General features: G+C 50.3%; 1 protein-coding gene across 3 annotated transcripts in view; it reads left to right on the top strand.

Annotated features, from left to right (window-relative positions):
* The window catches only part of ZC3H3 (zinc finger CCCH-type containing 3), a 353,067-nt gene that overhangs the window by 304,311 nt on the left and 26,372 nt on the right, over positions 1 to 22,384 (top strand). For 2 of the 3 annotated variants that reach the window (XM_078851403.1, XM_078851404.1), the window contains one exon: positions 4,116 to 4,318. In XM_078851403.1, coding sequence (XP_078707529.1) covers positions 4,116 to 4,318 — 203 coding nt within the window. Of the gene's footprint in view, positions 1 to 4,115; positions 4,319 to 21,959; positions 22,225 to 22,384 lie in introns of all 3 variants that reach the window. The other variant, XR_013635280.1, reaches the window with a different exon arrangement.

Genomic DNA, 22,384 nt, shown 5'->3' on the forward strand with positions numbered 1-22,384 from the left:
TCACTCCACACTCTAAGTTAAGGCAAGGAAAAGACAACAATCAGAGATCTGGGGCAACTGCCTGCCTCCCTTCTACCCATGCAGAGGCAGCCATTAGGGGAGGCCGAGGTGGAGAAGGACGTGGAAATATAATAGGTGTGCAGAATGTCTTTGCTGTTCTGCTTGGTACTTTGTTAATCACATCAGCAACTATCAGCATAAAATGACTATCTGATTCTTGTTGAGGTCATTGTCCTATGTGCCCTTGGGGGGGTCTATTGATTATTCAATTTTAATAATGCTGTGTGGCTGCAAGCTACCTAACTGGGCAATCCACCAAGCCTGGCATCCAGAGGTTTCTCTAGTGTTGTTAACTCCCTGAATTGTAATAGAGAGGAGAATTATTAACACTTTGTCAGCCGGGGACTGGGCAGTCGGTACAATGCTGAACACCTCCACCCCAATGCAGGAGCTCCAGAATCAGCCAGGAAGCTGGCCTGGTTTTTGAATTACTCAGGTGCAGGGAGTTGGCTGGCTGGTAGGCAGGCATGGTGGCTAAAGCACTTGCGTTTCCTTGCAGGGGAGAAGGTTTCTGTTGAGATTGAGGACATCCGAGTTTGGGGGGGTCTTGTCTCTGTACCATCATTGGGTATGAATCCACATCACAATACCCATCCCACTGTTATGCACAGGTTAGCAGCCTCCACTCAGGAGATTGTTCCAATGTGAAGAATGAGCTTCTTACCTCTGTGGGAAATAGTCTTGTCGGACCAGAACTGAGGTCAGCTATAGGCCAGCCTGAGGAAGCTTATATGGGCCTAGGGTGCAAGGGACAATATTGTTTCTTTGCATTCCTCCTCCAATCCATCTGTATCCATCTCTGGTCTCATGCGTAGACTGTAAGCTCTTTAGGCAGGGCCAGTCTTTCTATTCTGTCTGCATAGCGCCTGGCACAGTGGGCTCCTAGGCGCTGTGGTAATACAAATAATAAGAGACAGAGGATTATCAGCAGTGGGACCACAGCAGTGGAATACTTTCCCAGAGGAGACCAGATGGAGCCTGTCCCTGATCATGTTCAGGGCTAAGTGCAGGAGCTGCCTCTCTTCCAGAAGCAATGGCATCTTCCTAGGACTGACCCTCACTTAGGGACCTGGGACAGGAAAGTAGAGGGCAGGGTGAGAAACAAACACAAGAAACAAATCATGCCAGGAACAAAGGAGGCTATGAGAATATTGCTATTAAGGCAAACTCAGCACTGATTAATTGCTGCGAGGTGATTATATAATGCCAACCTGACCCTGGTCTTCAGCGGGCAGGATCGAACCGGGGACCTCTGGAGCTTAGTGCATGAGCCTCTCCAGCGTGACTTAAAAGTTAACTGGCTGTTAGCTCAGGGTGTACAGCAGACTCATTTTCTCTCTCTCTCTCTCTCTCTGTGTCACTAGATGGGACAGAACACCACACCCAGGAGGTGTGTGGGTTACACTTCGATACCACAATATCTACACAACGTGTTACGCCTTCCTAGCTGCATGTGCCCAGGGTGGGGCAAAGGGAAGGCTGGTTCAGTCAGGCTGCATACGGGCAGACATGTGTCTGGCTCATATAAGAACGGCCATACTGGGTCACACCAAAGGTCCAGCTAGCCCAGTATCCTGTCTTCCCACAGTGGCCGGTGCCAGATTCTTCAGAGGGAATGAACAGATCAGGCCAGTTTATCAAGTGATCCATCCCCTGTCATCTAGTCCCAGCTTCTGGCAGTCAGATGTTTAAGGATGCCCTGAACATGGGGTTGCGTCCCTGACCATCTTGGCCAATAGCCATTGATGAATCTAACCTCTCTGAACTTATCTAGTTCTTTTTTGAACCCAGTTATACTTTTGGCCTCCCCATGTCATCGTTTCAGCCATGGGATGGCCTTACTCATTCTCCTGGTGTTTCTGGGAAGGTGCCGACACAAGTACTGGGTGCAAAGCTTGGCAAAGTCAAAGTCCTAGCCCAGCCATTGCCAGGCAAGTGATCAGAGAGGGTTGTTCTTGCCTGTAGTGTTTGCTGTGAAATCTAGGGAGCGATTCCAGAAACAGCTGTTGGTGGTGGCTTTTTGTCAATAAGGTAGCGCTGGTGAAGATGTCAACCCAGGGTGCTCACTCTTCAAACAGAAGGGGCAGCAGCCGTGCAGGCTTGTCTGTGTAGCTGTCTGGGGAGCCCAGCTTCTAGTGGGGACAGGGCAGTGCTCAGACTCAGTCATGCCTTAGCCTCTTGGCTAGCGCTGCCTACAATGGTGTCCTTCAATACCCAAAATGAATGGTGTCTTCTGTGTTAGGAATATCGGTCTCCACAGGCCGCTACTGAGTCTGCGATTGCACCCAGGGCTTAGGGATAAAGGACTCGACCCTGGGGCTGCCTAGCCCTGCATAAACAGTCATTTTAAGGGCAGAGCTAATAGACCTGACTAGAATAGAAGGGGGCAGGGTGGTACAACACTAATTCCAGCTGCAGCCCTCTTGGCAGGACTTGCTTGATCCATCACTGTCAGCAGCCTGTCGTCTGGGCCCATCAGTACTGTGGCTCCCAGCACTTCCTGGCTCCATCTCTGTTCGTATTTTTCTGTTGCCGTTTGCGTCACTCCTCTGGAATGTTTTGTTAACAACCTCCAGTAGGTACCTGAGAGCCGGCAGTGCAGTCCCTCCATGCGGAGGGGTGCTCAGCCGGGGAGAATCTTCCTACGCACAAACCCCACGATGTAGCTAAGCTGGGAGAGAGAGAAACGGGGATCAGCCCAGCACGCAGAGCCTGGGCAGGGAACCCTGCCTCCCTCCTCCTGTCCCTCCTGCACTGGGTGTGTGGCTCTCCCCACATCGGCATCCTGTGCCGAGGCAGTGAGGCCTCCTCTGTAGCGGTTCCTGGCCACGAGTCACTGACTAGTCTGCCGTGGAAGTGATGGAAGCTCATTGCTTATGGACGCTGACGCTAGATGGGGGAAACCACTAGGAAGCGGACCATAGGACACAACCCTGTGCTGAGTCCTGGGGAAGGGACTAGATGTATTTGGTGGTTTGCCCTCTGTCATTCCAAGAGCCAGGATTCAGCAATCTGTTCTGTTCTCTACAGGTTTTTATGCCACGCTCATTTCTCCCCTCCCTCCCCCCAAATCAGTCCTAGTCACCTGGCTGGAGACGGGCAGAGCTGAAAGCACCAGCACTCTCTGTATCCGGCCCCGAGACACATCACCGCAGTACAAGGCCCTTCCTTGTATGGTAGCACCGGGGAGTGAATGTGCAGAGGGCTCTGCGAAGCTATCTAGGGTGACACAGTAAGCTTGGAATGATGTCCAGCTCCCGGCCCCTGGACAAATGAGGTGTAAAATATTTCCTTGCTCCTTTTAGGTGGGAATGCGAAATGCAGAGCTGGCCAGCGGGGAGGAGAGCTATGCATGGCTCTTTCCATCCCCTTTTCCTGGAAAGGCCAGCAGCAGCCTCTTCCCGAGAGAGAGAAGATGCCGGGTTCAGAGAAGCTTTAAACTACTCCAGCTTTCTCCCCTGCCCTTTATTAGCACCCTCAGTGTAGATGTCAAGCTAGATAAAATGTCCCATTAGCCATCTGTGCACTGAGCAGTGAATCAAGAACACTGACACAGCCAGACCTGTTCCTTACCTGGCTCACCCCCAGGCCTCATGCTCCAGCCCTGCTACCTTAGATCCGCTCCCCACTCCCTTCTTGTTTGGCTCAGATCTGTGACCCAAACTAATGGAGGTGATCCTGGCCACAAGCTCAGCAGCACATATCCAAAGGGTGGAAACTTCCTTCAGGGGAGAATGGGGATTTTCTGGGATGTAAATAGGAGTAAGGGGATCTGGCCAGCCAAAGAGAAACTAGCAGTGGGATGGATCAGGCTGTGGGATCATCCTCCAGGTGAAGGGGCGGGCATGGCATCACTCAGGTCATTTCAAACTGGAGAAGGCAAAACCTTTGGAAGTAGACCATCGGGAACAATCCTTGCCTGGTAGCTAGAAGAGCTAATGAGTCTCTTCATCTCTGTCGTCTGAGTCTTACCTCGCTAGAACCTATTTTAATGTTCTTGCTGATTCACATGGGATTTGCTGTTGTTTTCATACTTTTATGGATGTGTTTTTTAGGAGGGATGCAGCCCACCTCCAGGATGATGGGGAGATTCCTGGACCCTCCAGCGCAGAGCAGGGTGTAAAGTTTCGGAGTGACACAGACACCCCAGCATGCAGCAGACTTCAGAAGCTCCCATCTTTCATCTCTCTCCAGTCACCTACCTCTCCGAGAGGGGTGACACACACCGCAGACAGAGACAAGACAGGGGAGGATACAGGTACAAGGCTGTTGGTCTGTGTTGCATTCTCACAAGCTCTGGGGCTCCCTGAGGTGCATCAGCCAAAGCCAAGAGAGAGCCATGTCCCAGTTGGCACTTCTCTAGCTGCCCCTGCCCTGGGCGCAGTGTGCCCCCAGGACGAGGGACAGCCCGGCTGGGTGAATTCACAAAGGGGAGAACTGGAGTAGAATTGGGGTGGTGCAGTCACGCATCCCTTGTTGCTTCAACTCTGTCAGTGCCCCTTAACCCTGGCTTCGGCTCCTCCTGCTTGTCCGCTCCTGGGACACACGCAGCTCTGCCAGTGCGCTGCGCTCCTGACCTGCAGCAGCCCCCAGGCTGTTTGAAACCCCCCCGGCCTTTGGGAGAAGCGACTGTCAGCGTGCTAGTGTTTTGATGGGACCAAGAGTCCACTGGGCACCATCAAATAAATTTCACTTGAAGCCTGAGCCGGGGTTAGAACCCGTGTCCAGAGATGAAAGGCACCTGTACGCATTCCCCCACCACAGTCCCTCAAACGGCATGCACTGAGCTTACCGCTGCATCTGCAGCATGACTGCTTTCTTAGGCCCCTCCCTCCCAAAATCTAGTCCCGTGTGTTACCTTGAATGACGTCTCCAAACTGCAGTCCCAGCTCTGTGGTCACACCATAATAAGCTCCAGTCAAGCACCCTTCTGTTTTAACTCATCAGCTTCCAGTGTGTGTGAGGGGGAGAGACCAGGGTATATTCTCTCCAGAATTAGGATAGAGATCGGGTAGTTCAGAAAGTTACTTAGCCCTTTGCTGTCCTTTACAAATCTCCCAGCATTTACTACTGGGGCCAATGCCTGCTTTGTTAAGAGAAACAGCCCCTCGTTCAGTGTGCAAGCAAGCAGTAAAATAGGAGGTGAACAAACGGAGTCTCTTCTGGAGTTCCTGGGCCTGTGTGAAATGACCAGGGTCTCAGTCCAGTTCCATGTGGAACACCGTGCATAGCACTAAGACGAGCACCACTTCTTGTTCCCCTTGCCTCCCCCCTTCTCGGTCAAGGACTGACTGGATCCTGGGGACTACCCATCAGGAGCTGAGGGGCCCTTTCAGAGGTGAGGGCAGGGCAGTGTGCTATGCTGCTGCCCCAGGCTGTCCCTCATCTTTAGATAAACCCAAGACTCAAGACTCCAGTCTCCAGGGCCGTCAATCGTGCATCTTTCAGCAGTGTGACATTGACTAAGAAACTTGAGAATAAAAACGGTGGTGGGTGGGGCTTTCAGCAGCAATTGATTCAAATGCCAAAATCAACTTGCTGACTAACACAAGGCAGAGAGGAATGAGAGTTAAGGGTCACCCAGCTGCTGATACGGGAGCAATGTTGGCTGGCTCCTCAGTGAATCTTGTCCATGTCTCCTCTGCTAGAAGCCCGGCCATTATGGCATCGAGATTCAAGGTTGGGAGTGGGGTTACAGTATTTTTCCCTGCCCTCCTCCCGTTCCCTGGAAAAGGGAGGAACACACACATTTCTCTTGGAATAATTTCTACTTAGTCTGAACCTCTTCATTGAAAGGTTCTTTATTTAGACGCAGCCACAGCAGGGGTGCTGGAACAATTTTTATAGTGAGGGTGCTGAGAGCCATTGACCAAACGGTAAACCCTGGATATCAGGGTCGGCAACCTTTGGCATGCAGCCCATCACGGTGATCTGCTGGTGGACTGCAAGACGTTCTGTTTACATTGACCTCCGCAGGCACGGCCCCCCGCAGCTCCCAGTTGCCGAGGCTCGCCACTGGGAGCTGGGGGAAGCGGCGCAGGCCGTGGGCATGTGTTGGGAGCTGCAGGGGGCCGTGCCTGCGGACAGTCAACATAAACAAAACATCTCGCGGCCCACCAGTGGATTGCCATGATGGGCCGTGTGCCAAAGATTGCTGACCCCTGCAGTATATAATGGAAACCATTTCAAGCAAGGGGGTGCATGACCGCCACTAGTTCCAGCACCTGTTTCCACAGCTGGTCTGTCGTGCTGTGTGATCAGGTGTGCGGTAGGTGAAGGGAGGTGGAGAGATGCAAAAGGGAACCAGACTTTCCTCGAAGTGAAAGATGATGGTGATCATCCTAGGTTGAAATTGAGGGATGAGATCTCCATTAAATGCACCATCTGGGTGGGATCACTCCATTCGGAATGCATTCAGCCCGTTCCCCTGGCTGGGATGCGATGTCTTGGAGACAGCAAAGCAGCCAGCTCTCCTGTGACTGGCAAAAGCTTCCCAAGTGAGGCAGGAGATTTTGCCTTTATATGTATATTTTTTTAATTCTCATTTTGTCTCCAGTAAGTCATTTGGGGATTTGGAGCGATTCCTTACTCCTACTTAGTGCCCAGCTCCTCCGGAGAGCTGAACCGAGTATGCTGGTTTTGGTGTGTAACACACACTGCAGTACTTCCGAAGAAGAGGGGTGACTGGGGAGGGCACAGGGGGCCAAAGATTCAAATGTCCATTTAGGACCCTAAAATTAGAACTGTCAAAACTTTGTTTTTAACTGAAAACTTTTTTCGCTGAAAAATGCCGTTCTGTCAAAATCAAAGTGTTTTGCGAAGACAGGCTGATTTCAGTGAAATGTTTGGGGGTTTTTCAAGAAAAAAAAAATCAAGTAAAAATATTTTTTCATTTTGAACTAAAATCGAAAACTGAATCAAAACACATTTTTATTTTAATTTTGAAATTTTTCATCAAAAATTAAAAATGTCCACAAGAAAAAAATGGAGATAAACTTTCTGTGGTAATAAAATTGAATTCTTTTGACCATCTCTACCCAAAATGGGGAATGGCCTGCCTAATTATGGCACTACCTGTCAGCACCCAGGTTTGAAAACAGCCCCCAGGGATGACACTGTGCTAACTCCAGGGCTACTGACATTGTCTCCAAGAAGGTCCCTCGGTTTTCTAGCACTCTTTGAAGGTCCCTAGCGTGTGCTGTGTGTGTCAGATAATGAGAAGGGAGCAGAGCTGCAAAAGTGTTTCCACTGGGCAGCAAGAGGGAGAAGAGGGGGCCCAGAATGCAGCATAGGACATAAGCCAGGAGGCACCTTTTAACCTACTTATATTGCAAGTTCTTTGAGGTAGGGATTGTTTCTTCGTTGTGTGTGTTTGTACAGCACCTAGCACAGTGGGGCTCTGGGTGCTCATGCAATGCCAATACAATTTAGCCTGCCTGGAATTACTTGGCCACTGTGTCAGGGTGCTGAGGGTCCCCTTTGGCATGCCGTCTGGGTGGGTGGGTGGGATAGACCTAACTCAGATGTCCTTTAATCTAGGAGGAAGCAGGGGTGTAAATTGTGATCTGCCACGTTGGCTGCTTATGTGTCTCATTCCTGCACGTTTTTAATCTGATCTAGGAAATGAAACCAACATTTTCCAAAGCGGGTGCTTAAAGTTAGGTATCCAAGTCCGTGTACAGCGGTATCCTGATGTTCAGAGGCACTGAGCCCCACAGTCTCCCATTAGTCGGTGGGAGTTGGGTGGTGCTCTAAAGCTTTGAAAATGAGGCCAGTAGGTTATAGCAAACTGGCCACATGCCCCAGTTAGATCCCAGAGCGGGGACAGCCTGAGAAGTCCCAGCAACATGCTGCGAACCCACCCAGTTCACTAAAACACCCACAAGGGAACTGAGTATTGAGCTGCCTCCTGAGGATGCTGGAGAACTCCACCCATTGGCTGCTGATGGAGAAAGCCCTCTGGAGGTCACCCACTCATACCCACCTAAAACTTGGCACAGCCGGAAGGATTTATGGAGCCAGTCATGCCAAATGCAGTGGCTGGACTGGATGGCCCAAGGCTTGGGTCTGTACGAAGAGAAGGGAGACAGGGAAACAAGCCATGCCAGGAGCACAAATCCATTTCTTTAACTTTTCTGCTCTGCTCCGTGTCATGCTTCTGCAGTGCCTTCTGTGTCTCGTGACTAATGGCAGTGAGATCACCCTGGATCTGTGTGGGCAGAGGGACTGCAATGAGAGCCAGCTCATGAAAGGTCACGTGAGCCCCCTTCCAGCCTCCCATGCTGGAGAGAAATGTCTCTTCTGCTTAATGGAACTTTGGAGCTATGATCAGCCTGGCAGTAAAGTGTAAAACCCACTTCAAGGCTGGGAAGTTTCAAGGCATCTTGATGTCTGGGGGAAAAGAATTCCTGGGATTAGTAACATATTCCTTAGGTCACTGGTGAGCATGTGTGTTCGGAAGAATGGCTGCTTGGCTGCATGCTATTGAAATGCTAAGCAATGGGTGCGCACGGCAGCCGTTGCCCTTTCAGCAAGGATCATTGCTGCTATAAAGGCTTCTCTACGCAACATGGAGAGGAGTGCTTGGCTTCCCTTTTGAATCACTGTGATTTCTTCCCCCTCCTTCCTCCTCTTGGCCCTGTTTCAACTCCTTTTGATCTCAATGGCAGGGCGGCTGCTGTCTGCTATGGGAAGTGCTCTTGAACCAGTGAGTTAATCTGGCTTTTTTATCTCTGCCGTGAAGATGGAGCAATTAATCTGCAGAAAGAAAGCTGTTGAAATGCCATGAATTGCACTTGTCAGCCTGAAGTAACTCAGCCTCTAGTGGGTCAAGGGAATGGGTGTCAGATGGAGGGTAAAGATGCAGTAGCGGAAAGGGCATCTGGGAGGGGAAAGAAGCATTTTTTTCTAACTCCTGGTTTTGGTCATCGTAGGAGGAGAGCACACAGAGGAAAAAGTAGCTGATGCTCTGGCTTGGCTTCTCGAGCGGAAGCACCATCCCATGGAATAAAGAGCTCACGCATACTCTTGACATGGGTTATCTAGCCCCTTCCTCCTCTTTCCCTGTCTTCCCCCAACATTAGCGAAAGTGTTGGCCGTGACGGGCCACACCGTGCCTTATGCATCGTTTCCCGCTTGCCTTCTCTGGAGATGAGGGAACAGCTTTCATAGCGCTGTCTGCCCCAGAGCCCCTGGAAATCGGCATTGCCCGTGTCAGGAGATGTGGTTGTGCTTGAGAGCCAGCCGGGAGTTGCCAGAGCTGGAGGAGACAGGATGCGAGGGTAGGAGATCCAAGTGCAATAGGATGTAACTGGTAGCCCACTCTCCACATTCCTTTCCCTCTGAGGCAGACACCCGCCCCTCCTCCAGTTTCAGTGGGGCAGTCCCTTGCTGGAAGTGAGGCGCACAGGCTGGTGGGGCGGCTGGAGACTCCTTGGAGAAAGCGTGAGTGTTGGGGCTACAGGGAATTGCAGATATATAGAAACCATTTTGAGGGGGAGTGTGTTCTCGTGCCGGAGATGGAGTGATCGCCATGCCGTTGATCCATAAAGCACAGAGGCCTTGCTTGGCACGTGGGCTGGGGGAGGAGGGGTGGAACAGTCCTCCGGTTGTGATTGTCACCAAGGGACTGGGCGGGAGACTCCCCTCCATATTTGCTGCCCTATCCCTGCACTCCCAGAGCATACATCCTGCAGTGAGAACTGCATTTCAAAGGTGATCTATGCATAGAGGGGCCCTTCAGCCAGTTACAATGGACAAAGTTTGCTGACAGAAGAGATGCAACTTTTATCATTGCTTCTGTTCATTCACAGTGAGTGTATCCTCAGCAACCACTCAAGACCAGAAACTCCCATGTTTAATGGTGGATGGTTGTCTTGTCAAGGGGGAGCAGAATTGTGCTCTGTCCACACTTAGGAAACCCACCTCAGCTTGTCCGCGAAGATAAGAGGTTGCCCAGTAGGGTGTGTTGCCATGTACGTCTGATTATTAGATAAGTGGTGAACTGCATTTGTCATGCCACTTTGACCACCTTCTCTTCTCTTTACTCACTAATCCATCTCCCTGAGCCTTGTTCTAACATCCCTACAGCCTTGGGGAACTGCAGGCAGTCATCTGACACCAACAACCCCCCAGTTCAACTGCTCTGGGAGGCAGGAATGGCAGTAGTTACTGATTAAAGGTCCAATATCTCTCAGCCCTGAAGGTCTAATCATGGGAACTTCACGCTGCTGAAGAGGGGAGCTATAAACTGGCCATCAACAAGTTTAGGCTCAAAATTAGGCAAAGGTTTCCAACCATCCGAGGAGTGAAGTTCTGGAACTGTCTTCCAAGGGGAGCAGTGGGGGACAAAATAACTGGCTTCAAGATTGAGCTTGATAAATGTCTGGAGGGGATGGTATGATGGGACTGCCTACAATGGCATGTAGCCAATCTGCGACTGCCAGTAGCAAAAATCCCCAACTGCTGGAGCTGGGACACTAGATGGGCAGAGCTCTGAGTTACTACAGAGAATTCTTTCCTAGGTATCTGCCTGGTAGGTTGTGCCCACAAGCTCAGGGTCTAACTGATATTTGGGGTTAGGAAGGAATTTTCCCCTGAGTTAGATTGGCAGAGACCCTGGGGTTTTTTTTTGTCGTCTTCTGCTGCATGGGGTACGGGTCACTTGCAGGTTTAAACTAGTGTAAGTGGTGGAGTCTCTGTAACTTGAAATCTTTAAACCAGGATTTGAGGATGTCAATAACTCAGCCCGAGGTTCTGGGCCTATTACAGGAGTGGGTGGATGAGGTTCTGTGGCCTGGGGTGTGCCAGAGGTCAGGCTAGATAATCATGATGGTCCCTTCTGGCCTTACAGCCTATGAGTCTGAGATTCTCAGCTGTCCAGTGGGATACTCAGCTCTTGCTTATAGCCCTCGAAGGTCCCCAGATATAAAGCCAGGACATTTTTGTGTACAGAAAATTATTTCAGGCCATTTTTAAAGGAGCTTTAACCTTGTTAATTTATATCGTCTTGGTGACTTACTGGTAGATGGATCTAAGAAATTTTGTGTGTGTGTATCTATATCTGTATTTTAAAAATGCTTAGATACTTTGAAATGGAGGGAGGATTTTTATAATAGGTGGCCTATGTGACACACATGGGGTGAGGAGAGTCAGAGAGACTTGATTGGTCTGAATTCGGGATGACTGCTCGTTTGTAATGCAACGGTCTCAAACATGGACTAATAAGATCTTTATCACACCACATAATTATAAAAAGAAAAGGAGGACTTGTGGCACCTTAGAAACGAACACATTTATTTGAACATAAGCTCAATGCATCCGATGAAGTGAGCTGTAGCTCACGAAAGCTTATGTCAAATAAATGCATTCGTCTCTAAGGTGCCACAAGTCTTCCTTTTCTTTTTGCAAATACAGACTGACGCGGCTGCTACTCTGAAACACCTAATCATAGGTTCTCTATTAAATGTGTTTGCATCTATCTGTGTGTGCGCATCTATGAAACATCGTTCGGTGCACGCTCTTTAAAAACCCTTCCGGCTGGAAAGATCGGAATGGAATTCCCCATTTTAAAGATTTTGAAGCTGCCACAGGGAACGTTTCTGAAATCAGCTGAATTTTTCAGACTTGGAGAATTCTTAGGCACATCCTCTGCGTGTGGAAGATCTGTCGGTCTACGCAGCGTACAAGAAAATAAAAGTATGTGTGTCTCTGCAGAAGCGAGTGGAATTGGGAACAAGTCTATCCCCACTCTACGGTCAGCCCAGGAGGACTCTGCTGTGAGTGTGCAGTTAACTTGCCCAGCAGCTGTTGAACACCCAGATGAAAGTAGTGTGTGTGTGTATTGGGTGTTTTGAGAGAGAGGACTGAAGGCTCATGTGCCTTCAGTCGTGTGGTTTATGACTTGAGCCCCAATCAATTTAATAGGAATGTGCATGCTCCAGGGTGGACAATATTATGCTTGTACTAAAAATCACAACTGTAAGAAAAACGTTGTCGCATTTCTTTTCAGTGCAGGGCCTTAGGCCATCAGATTGCAGGCTCTCTTCTCCTCTGCTCTCTCTCAGTTTTGCAGTTTAGGCTGGTAATGGCCCTTTGCACTTCTATACAGGCCTCCAATCAAGAATTTTGAAGTGCTTTACAAACTTCCATTCATGCAGGTGCTCCCCTCCTCTGAGGCAAGTCAGCTTTGCTGTCCCCATCCCGCTAGCTGGGAAGCCTAGGCACAGAGAATTGAAGTGATTTGCCCGTGGTCACACACGGAGCCAGCTGCAGAGACCGGAATAGAACCCACAAGGTCTTGGCTCCTAGTCAGCTGTTCTAATCCCTGGTCGCATTGCCTCCTTTGCAAGCCTTCCCAGGGAAAGGGTGGAAGCTCCATCTCGTGAATCACTTATGATGAAGTGGAAGAAGTTCTGGAGTATGCTGGAGAGAATAACCCCACACTGACAGGAGTAGGGAGATGAACTAGATATCTGCAGAAGTCCCTTAGGTGCTCTTGAAAACTCCACCCCATCCCTTTTCATGTCTTTTCCTGTGCACGCTTGGGGAAGGGTTTGGTGTGGTCCATGGCCCAGCATGGACTCAGTAACCTGTCCGTGTTAATACAGTCTCCGAAGTTAGAGACTGAACAGACCTCTGGGGATATCTGGTCCATTTCCCCAATCCTCTCAACATGGGATTGTTCTCTCCAATGTGCTCCAGACATGGGGAAAGGTGTCTTCTAAAACATGTCAGCTAACACATTCTAGTACTCTAGTGTAGACATGGAAAGTGGTATTGAACTTGCATGAGCTGGTAGGGGTCGACCCTAGGTGTGGGGGGCCTAGGGTTTAGCCACAGCTTTCATGCTAGTCTAGGCATGTCCAGTGTCATGTAGAACCCGTCGCCCATGCAGCATCTCAGTGCCGTGACTGTCTGAGCCACAAGGCTGACACAGAACGTGAGCTGACACATACGAAGAGCCTCTGCTTGATGGTGAACATCCCCGTTGGGTCTTACAGCTGCTAGTGACGTTAGCTCATCTAGCTCTGGGATGGACCTGCTCTCGGCTCTCCGGGAGTGGTGTTAATGGGGACCAGCGTGCCTTGCAGGACTGTGATGTGAGGCTTTCCCCAGCAGCCTGCTCTGTGGAAGTGGGCCTCCTGCTCCCTTGCCCTGGACGCTGGCTGTAAGGTGTGCCCACTTATGGGACATCATGTAGTGTTATGTACAGGCAAAGCACTCCTTCCTCCACGTTCTGTGCCGACGCAGTAGCAGATTAATGCAGGGTGCTATTTCCAGGCAGGGCTTCCTCAGCGTGGCCTTTGTGTGAATAACTCTTCCCCGCACAGTCTTGAGGCTGTGTGAAGGGGACGGCCTGGCTTTCACTGGGCAGCCTTCCCCTCCAGTGTGCGCCAGGGAGAAAGCTCCTTTCCAGCAGGAGCAGGGGCACAGGGAGATCAGCTGCCCCCTGGATTTAGTTGCCACATTCGTGTCCTTCACCTTGTTTTGTTCTTACAAAACTGGGGAAGCATTTATGTGGGGTGGGCGGGGGGGTAAATCTATCCCACCCTCCCCTCCTGGAAGTGTTTCCGGCGTGGGGAGGAATTTAGCCACCCTCCCCTCCTGACAGTGTTTCCAGATAATGTGCTTTTCCATATTTCACCTTCCAGTTAAATAGCCTGCGCTGGAGCTAACTGTCCTCCCTGCGCTAATTGTAACCAAGCGCACCAATGCAAACCATTCCAATCGAGTGCTAATTTAATTAGAAAGCACCCATTTTAGTTAATTTGTTCGAGAAGATCACTGAAAACTCCTGGAGAGAACAGATGTTCCCCTTTCCCCCGATGAACATTCAGGGGTTTGTAAATGGCTCCACTCAGCCTTGTTTAGGAGAGAAAAGAGGATTTTATAGCTGCAAACGACCCTTTCTGTAAACATTTTACAGCTCTCTGCACGTTTGAGTGACGATAAACCCCTAGCAACTCGGCGGGCTGCAAATCTGCGACCATACGGCTATCATTTTATTGTCATATTTCACGGTCGTAACGTTAATGGAAGATGCTCGCTACAGTCTTTTTTAATGGCTCCGCTGAGCACGCTCAAACACTTTTGCTTTGGAAAATTCATTGAGGTGCAGTGCTTCTGTTTTTGTTTACAGCTTTCACTTCTGGAGGAATAACTTTGAAAACACGAATCCCCTCCATGCACACGCCTCCCTGCCATGTTCATATTTCCAAACCCAGTTCATATTTCCTGGCTCCCCCTGCTGCCAGGGTTACACACACGAGCGCTGCCTTCCTGGGTTAAATGTTCCCATTCCTCGCTGGACCAGCCACGTGTTCCCTTCACCTGCTGCCACAAGTGAGGAGTTGCAGTGGTGAAATCACGAGCAGCCAGGCTGTAGCAAGCGCAGTCTCTCCCCAAAAACTTTATAGACCTGCTAGAGATCAATAGCCCTGAATCAAGGAAGGTAGAGGAGGGGAATATGCCTGTCTCTCATATTCATCAAGCCCCATCGTGATGGAGTGTAAAATTTTAAGAGAGCAAAAATCTCTCTCAAAGCCACTATCTCTTGTTCAGTTGAGTGACTTTTTTATTTCTTCCTTTTCTCTCTCTCTCTCTCTCTCTCTCTCTCACTCTTTTTTTCCTCATCTTGCACGAGAAATAATGTGATTATTTAAAAGACCACACACCTCCTAACCCTAAGGCCATGCTGCACGTACAGCTCCAGGCAAGCAAATCGCCATTACTCTGGGTGCTCCGGGCACCCTCTTGTTGGTCATGTAGAAATGCTAATCAGGATTCCCTCTGCCTGCAGGCGTTCCTGAATGCCATACCCACCAGAGACTCTCCTCTCAGGTGGGCTTGCACATCTGGGGCTCTCGCCGTTTGCTCCGCACTGGGTGGGACAGGCTGGCTGAGTGAGGCTGTGGTAGCAGAGGGTCAGCACTGAGACCCGGGCCTTGGTCTCCTGCTTCCTGCCAGGCAAGGCCTGGGCACATTTTGGAGCCAGTGCTTTCACCCTGGGGAAGAATCTCACCTGTGTTCTCCTCTAATGACCCTCCCAGGCCACCATAGGAAATAGCATTTGGGAGTCTCTCTAATGCCACTTGGGAATATCTTTACCTCCCAAGAATATGGCACTTAGCGTGTCTTATCTCCCAAGCACTGCAGAGGCATTAACTCACCTCCCAACAGCCCCGGGAGGCAGGTACGCATCACCCCAATTTGCTTACCTTGCTTGAAAGTACAGCGCTAAGCACAATGGGTCTTGGTCCTTGACCAGGGTTCTTAAGCACTACAGTAATACAAGGAATAAAAGAATAGAATAGAACCATAGAATATCAGGGTCGGAGGGGACCTCAGGAGGTCAGCTAGTCCAACCCCCTGCTCAAAGCAGGAGCAATCCCCGACTAAATCATCCCAGCCAGGGCTTTAACAACAGGCTTTTAACAAGGCTTTAATAACAGGCTTAAGCTGAACTGATACGACTCCCTTGAACCAGGGCAAAAGTGTTCACACTCGAGGAGTGGCCCCAGTGTAACACAGTTTCTAAATCAAGGTAGTTAAATCGTAGTTTTCTAATGTCAGTAGCAAGGTCTTAGAGGAAGCATTGTCCAATGGGTAAAGCACATGACTCAGGGCATGTCTACACTACAGCCCTAAGTCAACCTATGTTCAGTCTACTTATAGCCACCACAGTGATTACTGCAATGGCTGATGTCCATGCTACCGTCCTGGGTTAAAGACTCCACGGTTACACACACAGGGTGCGTGTCCTCACCAGGGGTGCTTCCACCAACGGTAGAGGGGAAGTGTGGGTGGCTGAGAGACAGGGCTCACAGCTCTCCGCTGGGAGCCCGGCTGCCTCCCAGGCTTCTCACTTCCCTGCTCCCGGCTGGGAGTGGGGGGCAGCCGCCCGGGTTTCTCTGCTCCCTGAGCTGGGAGCCTTGAGGTAGCAGACTGGCTGGGAGTGGAGAGCTAGGGGCAGCTGGGCTTTAGCTGTCCAGCTTTCTTGTCAATTTCACGGCTCCAGCATGGAGCCATGAAATTGCTAAGCCAGCTGACAGCCGATGTGCCTAATGCAGTGTCTATCATCCTAACTACACCAGCATAAGAAGCCCTTCACTTCTCGTGGGAGTGGAGTAGTTATGTCAGCACAGTAGGGCACTTACATCAGCGGGACAAGGCTGTCATTCGTACGCACATAATTAAGTTGACGTAAGCTGCCGTACGTCAACCTGTGTAGTGTAGACCAGGCCCGAGAGTCCAAAGATCTGAGCTCTCTTCACGCTATCACAAGCTTCTCTTATGACCTTGGATACGTCACAGGGATACCATGGACTTAAAATCTAATTAGTTTTAAAAAATGAGTTCAGAGTGGTTTTGAGTCCTAACTTGGGGCTTTGTTCCACTACCCATCACTGGTATCTGAGCCCCTGTCCCTGAATCACTTTGCCAATTTTTGCATTTTGTGACCCTTTTTTTGTTGTTAAGAAGAGTGGGGTTTTGCCTGTTGCTGCATGAAAACCACACAAACTGGGGCGGGCGTATACGGGAGATGAACTGACTATGCTGGGAGAAGAGCAACCCTGACTGTACATAAAGTGCGGTCAAATTTACCAAATAAACACACTGCCAGGTCAGAGCGATAGCTGCCCTCACCTCTGCCATTGCAGTCATTTCAGGCCTGGTGTGTAACAACAAGAAGTTAAAATGTTCAGCTGGAAGGGTGGCTTTTAACATAAGTGACTCTAGCTGCTCTGTGACTCAGTGTCCCCTTTAAAATGGAAGGAGTACTTCGTTACGTGGCAGGAATATTAAGGCTTAATTCTGTGGGTGCAGTGTGCTTAGAGACCCCTGGTTAGAGAAGCGCATGTTGTTGTCTGTCTGTATCTCAGGTAGGTAAGAGCACTATCAGTAGGTGCATTAATTTGCCGCTTACCAGTGACCATGTACCCTTGGACATATCCCCTCCTTGCAGGGGGCTGCTGCTGCCCTTGACTCATGCCTTCCACCCTAGTCTGGGCTTCTGAGTCCACTGGCAGGGCTGGAGTCTTTGCAAAGAAACATATTTCTCTTACCTTGTTCTGAGTAGTTGGCCTCTGTTAGGTGTCTCCTGACCCCCAGTTTGCGGTGGGATCTAACTTTGCCGGGAGCCTTCCAGGCACTAGCAGGAGTGTGTTCCCGCTTCAGGAGAAGTCTGGAGTCTCTTGCAGCCAGAGCCGCTGGGCAGGCTGCCAGAGCCCTGTGTTTTTTCACCACGCTAACGCTGTTGCATCCCTTGTGCCATCTGCCTCCTGTAGCAGCCTAGGTGCTGGCAGAGGAGCAAGCTGGTACCCGTGGGCGCCCATGACTGAGATCTGCTGCAGCAGATGCTGCTAAGGGCCATAAAATGGCGAAGGGAGAAAGGGGGGGGAAACCCACCCAGCATCCCTTAGGGACCAGGTCCCGCTCCCATTAAAGGCAATGGAAATCTTGCTGTTGACATGAAGTTGAACAGGATCAGATCCCAAGTATAAAGGGATGGGAAAAAATGTGACATGTCCCTTCGTGGTTCCTGCCGTAAGCCTTCAATCATGCCAGCAGATCTGTCCGCAATGAACTGCGTGTCGGTACCCCACCATTGCACTCGCTCGGGGGCAGCTCCTTCAGCAGCTCAGCACTGCTCTGCAACCAGGTGGGCAAGTTGCTCTGCCATGCCAGCCCCTGGGTGTGCTGCCCCTGTACCCCTGCCAGCCCCTACCCCCGCAGGGACACAGGGCTCTCTCCTTGGGCCGTTCATTCTCCTCAGGCGGGCTGATCAACTTCTGCAGCCCAGCGTCCAGACGGGCACAGCCTGGAGATAAGACGCCAAGATGGGTGGAGGAAAGCTAGAGTAAGGGCCTGTACCCTGTGTGGTCTAAGAGCTCATTGTCTGTACTCACCTCCACCACCCCAGTACTGTAGCCGTCTCTTCCCATCGGTGCTGGGGATATGGGCGTGGCCAGCTTTGGACCCAGCCGACACCCCTCTTTAGCAGATGTGACACTTCCAGTCACCTCCCCCTGTTGGAAGGAAGGATGGCCAGTCTGGTGCCTCAGCCCTTCGGACAGACCTAGGTTCTACTCCCAGCTTGGCCACTCACTTGCTGTGGTCACTCACTCTCTCTGCCTCTGTTTCCCCACCTGTAAAATTGAGCTAATACTCCCCTACCTTGTGGGGCTGTTGTGAGGCTTTCTGCAAAGTGCAATAAGGTCTTTGCATAGAATGTGCTCTGCAGCTGCAAGACGTCATGAGGATGGTGGTGGTTTCTTATTTCAATAACGCCTGAGACCCTGAGTTACGGACCAGGACCCAATCGTGCAGGTGCTGTACGGGCCCAGAACACAGGTGATCTCTGCCCTCAAGAGCCTGTCTCTAATGAGGAGACACTGGATAAATGCATCCAATCGTGAGGTGCTCAGGTACTGTGATAACGGGGGCCCTATAAGTACCCAGACCATCAGAAATTGAGTTCTCCCCATTAGCATCACAAGTCCCTGGGCCAGACAGTGCCAGGCTGGCCTGCTACACAGGGAATTTCAATGGCAATACAGTAAAATTTGCCAAGTTTGCTCCTGAGTAGAAAGTTTGAGTCAGAGAATAAGACAGCTGGTCAAAGTGGCAGCAGATTGGACCAGTTTGTTTCTTCCCCAGCAAGGGGACGCTCCAAGTGCTGAGAGCTCGGTGTGTGCTTCAGACCCAGGCAGCTGCTTCACTTCTTGGAGAAGCCCTGGGCTCTGCCCGCCATGCAGCTGTTCTGTAAGGAGGGGAAGCGAGCATGGCGCTGGGGAGGGGGCCCAGAGAGGGCAGAGGAAAGGGGTCACTGAGGGCAGTGGAGGCCCATGCTGTAACTCGACTCCAGCATCTCTCGGGACCGGTGTGGGTTCCTGGGGATGGTCTTTTCCCCTTTCAGAAAAGGGAGTTAGGTGCATCACTGCTTCATCTGGAGTCTCCAGCGGGGTCACAAAGTTCAAGGCCAGAAGGGACCGTCAGATCATCTGGTCCGACCTCCTGTACATCACCGGCCATCAGCACCACCCAGCGTCCGCGCACTAAACCAACAACCAAGGTATTACAGCTGGCTGATCTCCCGCCCTTTCTGCCTTCGCCAGAGGCCACCTGACTGGCCAGGATGGCTTAGCAGCATCCAGAGGCAGGGACTGAGCTTAGCAAGGAAACCACCCCAATCTTGGGGCCCACCACCCCCACCTGAGAACCTTCTTCAGTATCTTTCTGGTTACAAGCAAATTCCACTGTGGAGGACCCTTGAGCAGTCTCTGATCTCACTGTCCCCCTTAGCGTGTGCACTTCTGGACAGCCGCCTTTGCGAAGGCCTTAGCTGGGCCAGTGGTGGTTAGTTGACCATAGCAGATTTCTCTTGCAATTGAACAAGTTTATCTTGTGAACCGCCCACAAGGTGGTGGTGGTATGCTCGTGGGTGCCCCCCAGCTTTGCTTACCCCAATTGCACCCAGGGAATGAACCGCCATCGGATGTCTCATCTGGCTTCTATGGGCAAGTCCCAGGGAAACCAGGAAAATATATGTTCCATCAAGCATTCAGAACGAGCTAATTGGAAAGCATCAAAACTCCTTTCATAATTGAATTAACAAACCTCTAATATAATTGCTTTTCTAATGCAAAACCTATCGAGTTGCAGGTAGCGTGCACATGCTCCTTCCTACGGCCAGGCGCTACATGTCAGTCTAATTGGTTTCTGTTCGGCACGCTGGGTTTGTTCAGGTCATTAGTGATTGCAGCCTTTAGTCCTGCCGTCGGCAGGTGGATGAAGTGGTTTTTGGGGTGCCCACCAGTGTTCCCCAAAGCTTTAGGGTTTAGCTGCTCTGAGTGATTTTCTTGGTTACTTTGGTTCTGGATGCTAACTCTGAAAAGAGCTGGATAATGGGGGCTCCCCTCTGTTGGAGAGAGACATATTTGAGAGGAAGGAAGGAAGGCCTGATGGCTAGCACACGGGGCTAGTACTCAGGAGAGTGGGGTTCAGTTCCCAGTTCTGCCACGGACTCCTTGTGTGACCTTGGACAAGTAACTTCCTCGATCTGTGCCTGAGTTCCCCAGCTGTGACATGAGAAGAGCAATACGGCCTTTCTCCCAGCCTTTGTCTTGCCTGTTTAGCTGGTGAGCTCCCCATGTGTCTGTACAGTGCATAGTGCAGATGGGCCCGGATCTCAACTGGGCTATTGTCGTATAGTGCTGAGGCCTGGGTCTCACTGCACCTTTGCAGTTCTGGGAAAGTCCAGAAGCAAACAACTGCGCTCACATTTGATTTCTTTGTTGCAAGGGACACTGAGTCGCTCACCTTAAATGAAACTTCCAGTCATAAACTAAATGCGAAAGGCATTTTGATTCCATATCGGTCTGAACCGGAGCCTTCATTTCTTATCCCACAGCATGACATTTGCAAATACGCTTGCTGATTTATTTTTTTGCAGGGATCTAATTGTCTACAGTTTTCCAATCCTCTTGCCTTATTGATTTGCAGACAAGTTTCAGACCTGCCAAGTCTCGCTTATTTGCTGGGATTGAGACTCACTCCTTCCGGATTAATCTTTCACACGTGTTTAAAAGCCTTTTCCTCTTGTGATGGAGGGCCTGGCGATGAGACCTTTTAAAATCTCACCTGGGAGCTTTGGAAATCACTCTCGCTCAGATTCTTACAGCTTGACAGCCCTGCAATTTCCCCACCTGAGTTATTTAATCTCATAGTAATTAGAGATGAAAAGGATCTCTGAGATCATCAAATCCACTCCCCTTTCAGGGTAAAGTGTCGCCCCCTGGTAGAGGGTATGTCTGATATTAAATTACTAAAAAGAAAAGGAGTACTTGTGGCACCTTAGAAATTGGTTAGTCTCTAAGGTGCCACAAGTACTCCTTTTCTTTTTGCGAATACAGACTAACACGGCTGTTACTCTGAAATCTGTCGTTAAATTAATACTGTGCTTGATCCTAGACAAGAAGAATTAAAGTGACTTGCTGTGCACTGTGTCAAACAGAACATAAAAATACCCCCAGTATTGTGTTCTCTCTTAGATGTGATACAAGGAAGAGTCACCTGTAGCTTGTAAGCTTCATATTTCATCACTGATAAATCGGGTGCGACATTGCAGCTTTTGAGAACTGATTTGAACAGATGGATGATCAGTGTACTTTTGTGCTACCATAACCCACAAAACTGTATTTGTAGGCAGGCTCAAAACTCATTTGCTCTGGATTAAAGCCTCTTGCGTGAATCTGAATCAAAATGTTGGAGAAATTAGTTTAGGGCGTGGGGCTGGGGAGGCAAAGGCTCTGGAACTGGGCGGACAGGTCTCAGCTCCATATGCCACAGGAGGTTGAGTGAAATAGGCTATGTCCCTGAGTAATGGATAGCTCCTGGGTGTTTGCTCTGTGGATGCTTTTTGTCAGATAATGGGGAGATAAGACAGGGTGCTCATCTGCCAGCTTTTCTGGTCACTGAGTCGCAAAACAGAGCCATTGTGTTTGTGAAAGAGTTGACAAGTAGAATTGAGAGGCTGTGAAGCATTCAGCCAATTCTGCAGCAGACATGTGCTCTCTCCTCTCCCTCCCCACTCAGGAAATGTTTTTAGGATACAATCATTCTGCTGGGGATTACCCTCTGTGCTTGGTGTGACTGCCACAGTGAAGAAAGCTGTGTACGTGACAATGAATCCTGACCCAGCGGAATGGTCCCATCTCGAGTTGGAGTGCCCAGAGTTCAGGGCTCCAGTTTAATTTGTGGTGGGTGTTTTTAAAAAAACTGCAACTTAAACAAATTGCTTCTCTCATGTGTTAGATGTTAGTCTGTTTATAGAGCCCTAGAGTTTAAGGCCAGAAGGATCCACCAGATCATCCAGTCTGATCTCTTGTATCTCACAGGCCACCGACAGCACCTGGCACCCGCACACTAAACCCAGCAACCAATATCAGACCAAAGTATCACAGCCCCTGGGAGACTGGACTGCTCTGTCCTACAGGCAGAGAACAGGAGGGACCGAGGTGCACCAGTGCTCAAGGCCCCAACAATGGCAGGGCAATGATTACGTGAGATATACCCTGATAATCCTGGCGAGTGACACTGCACACTGCAGAGGATGGCGAACCCCCCCACTGGGTCCCTGCCAAAATTCCTCCCCGACCCCAGGTATGGTGATTAGCTAGAATTCTGAGCATATGAGCAAAAATCAGCCAGCCAAGCACCTGAGAAAGAGCATGCTCAGTGCCACCTTAGAGCACTGACCAAACCCCTCTCCATGTCCTGTCTTCAGCTGTGGCCATCCCTGATGCTTCAGAGGGAGGAGATT

This window comes from Lepidochelys kempii, chromosome 2, assembly GCF_965140285.1.
Source record: "Lepidochelys kempii isolate rLepKem1 chromosome 2, rLepKem1.hap1, whole genome shotgun sequence".
Lineage (NCBI taxonomy): Eukaryota > Metazoa > Chordata > Testudines > Cheloniidae > Lepidochelys > Lepidochelys kempii.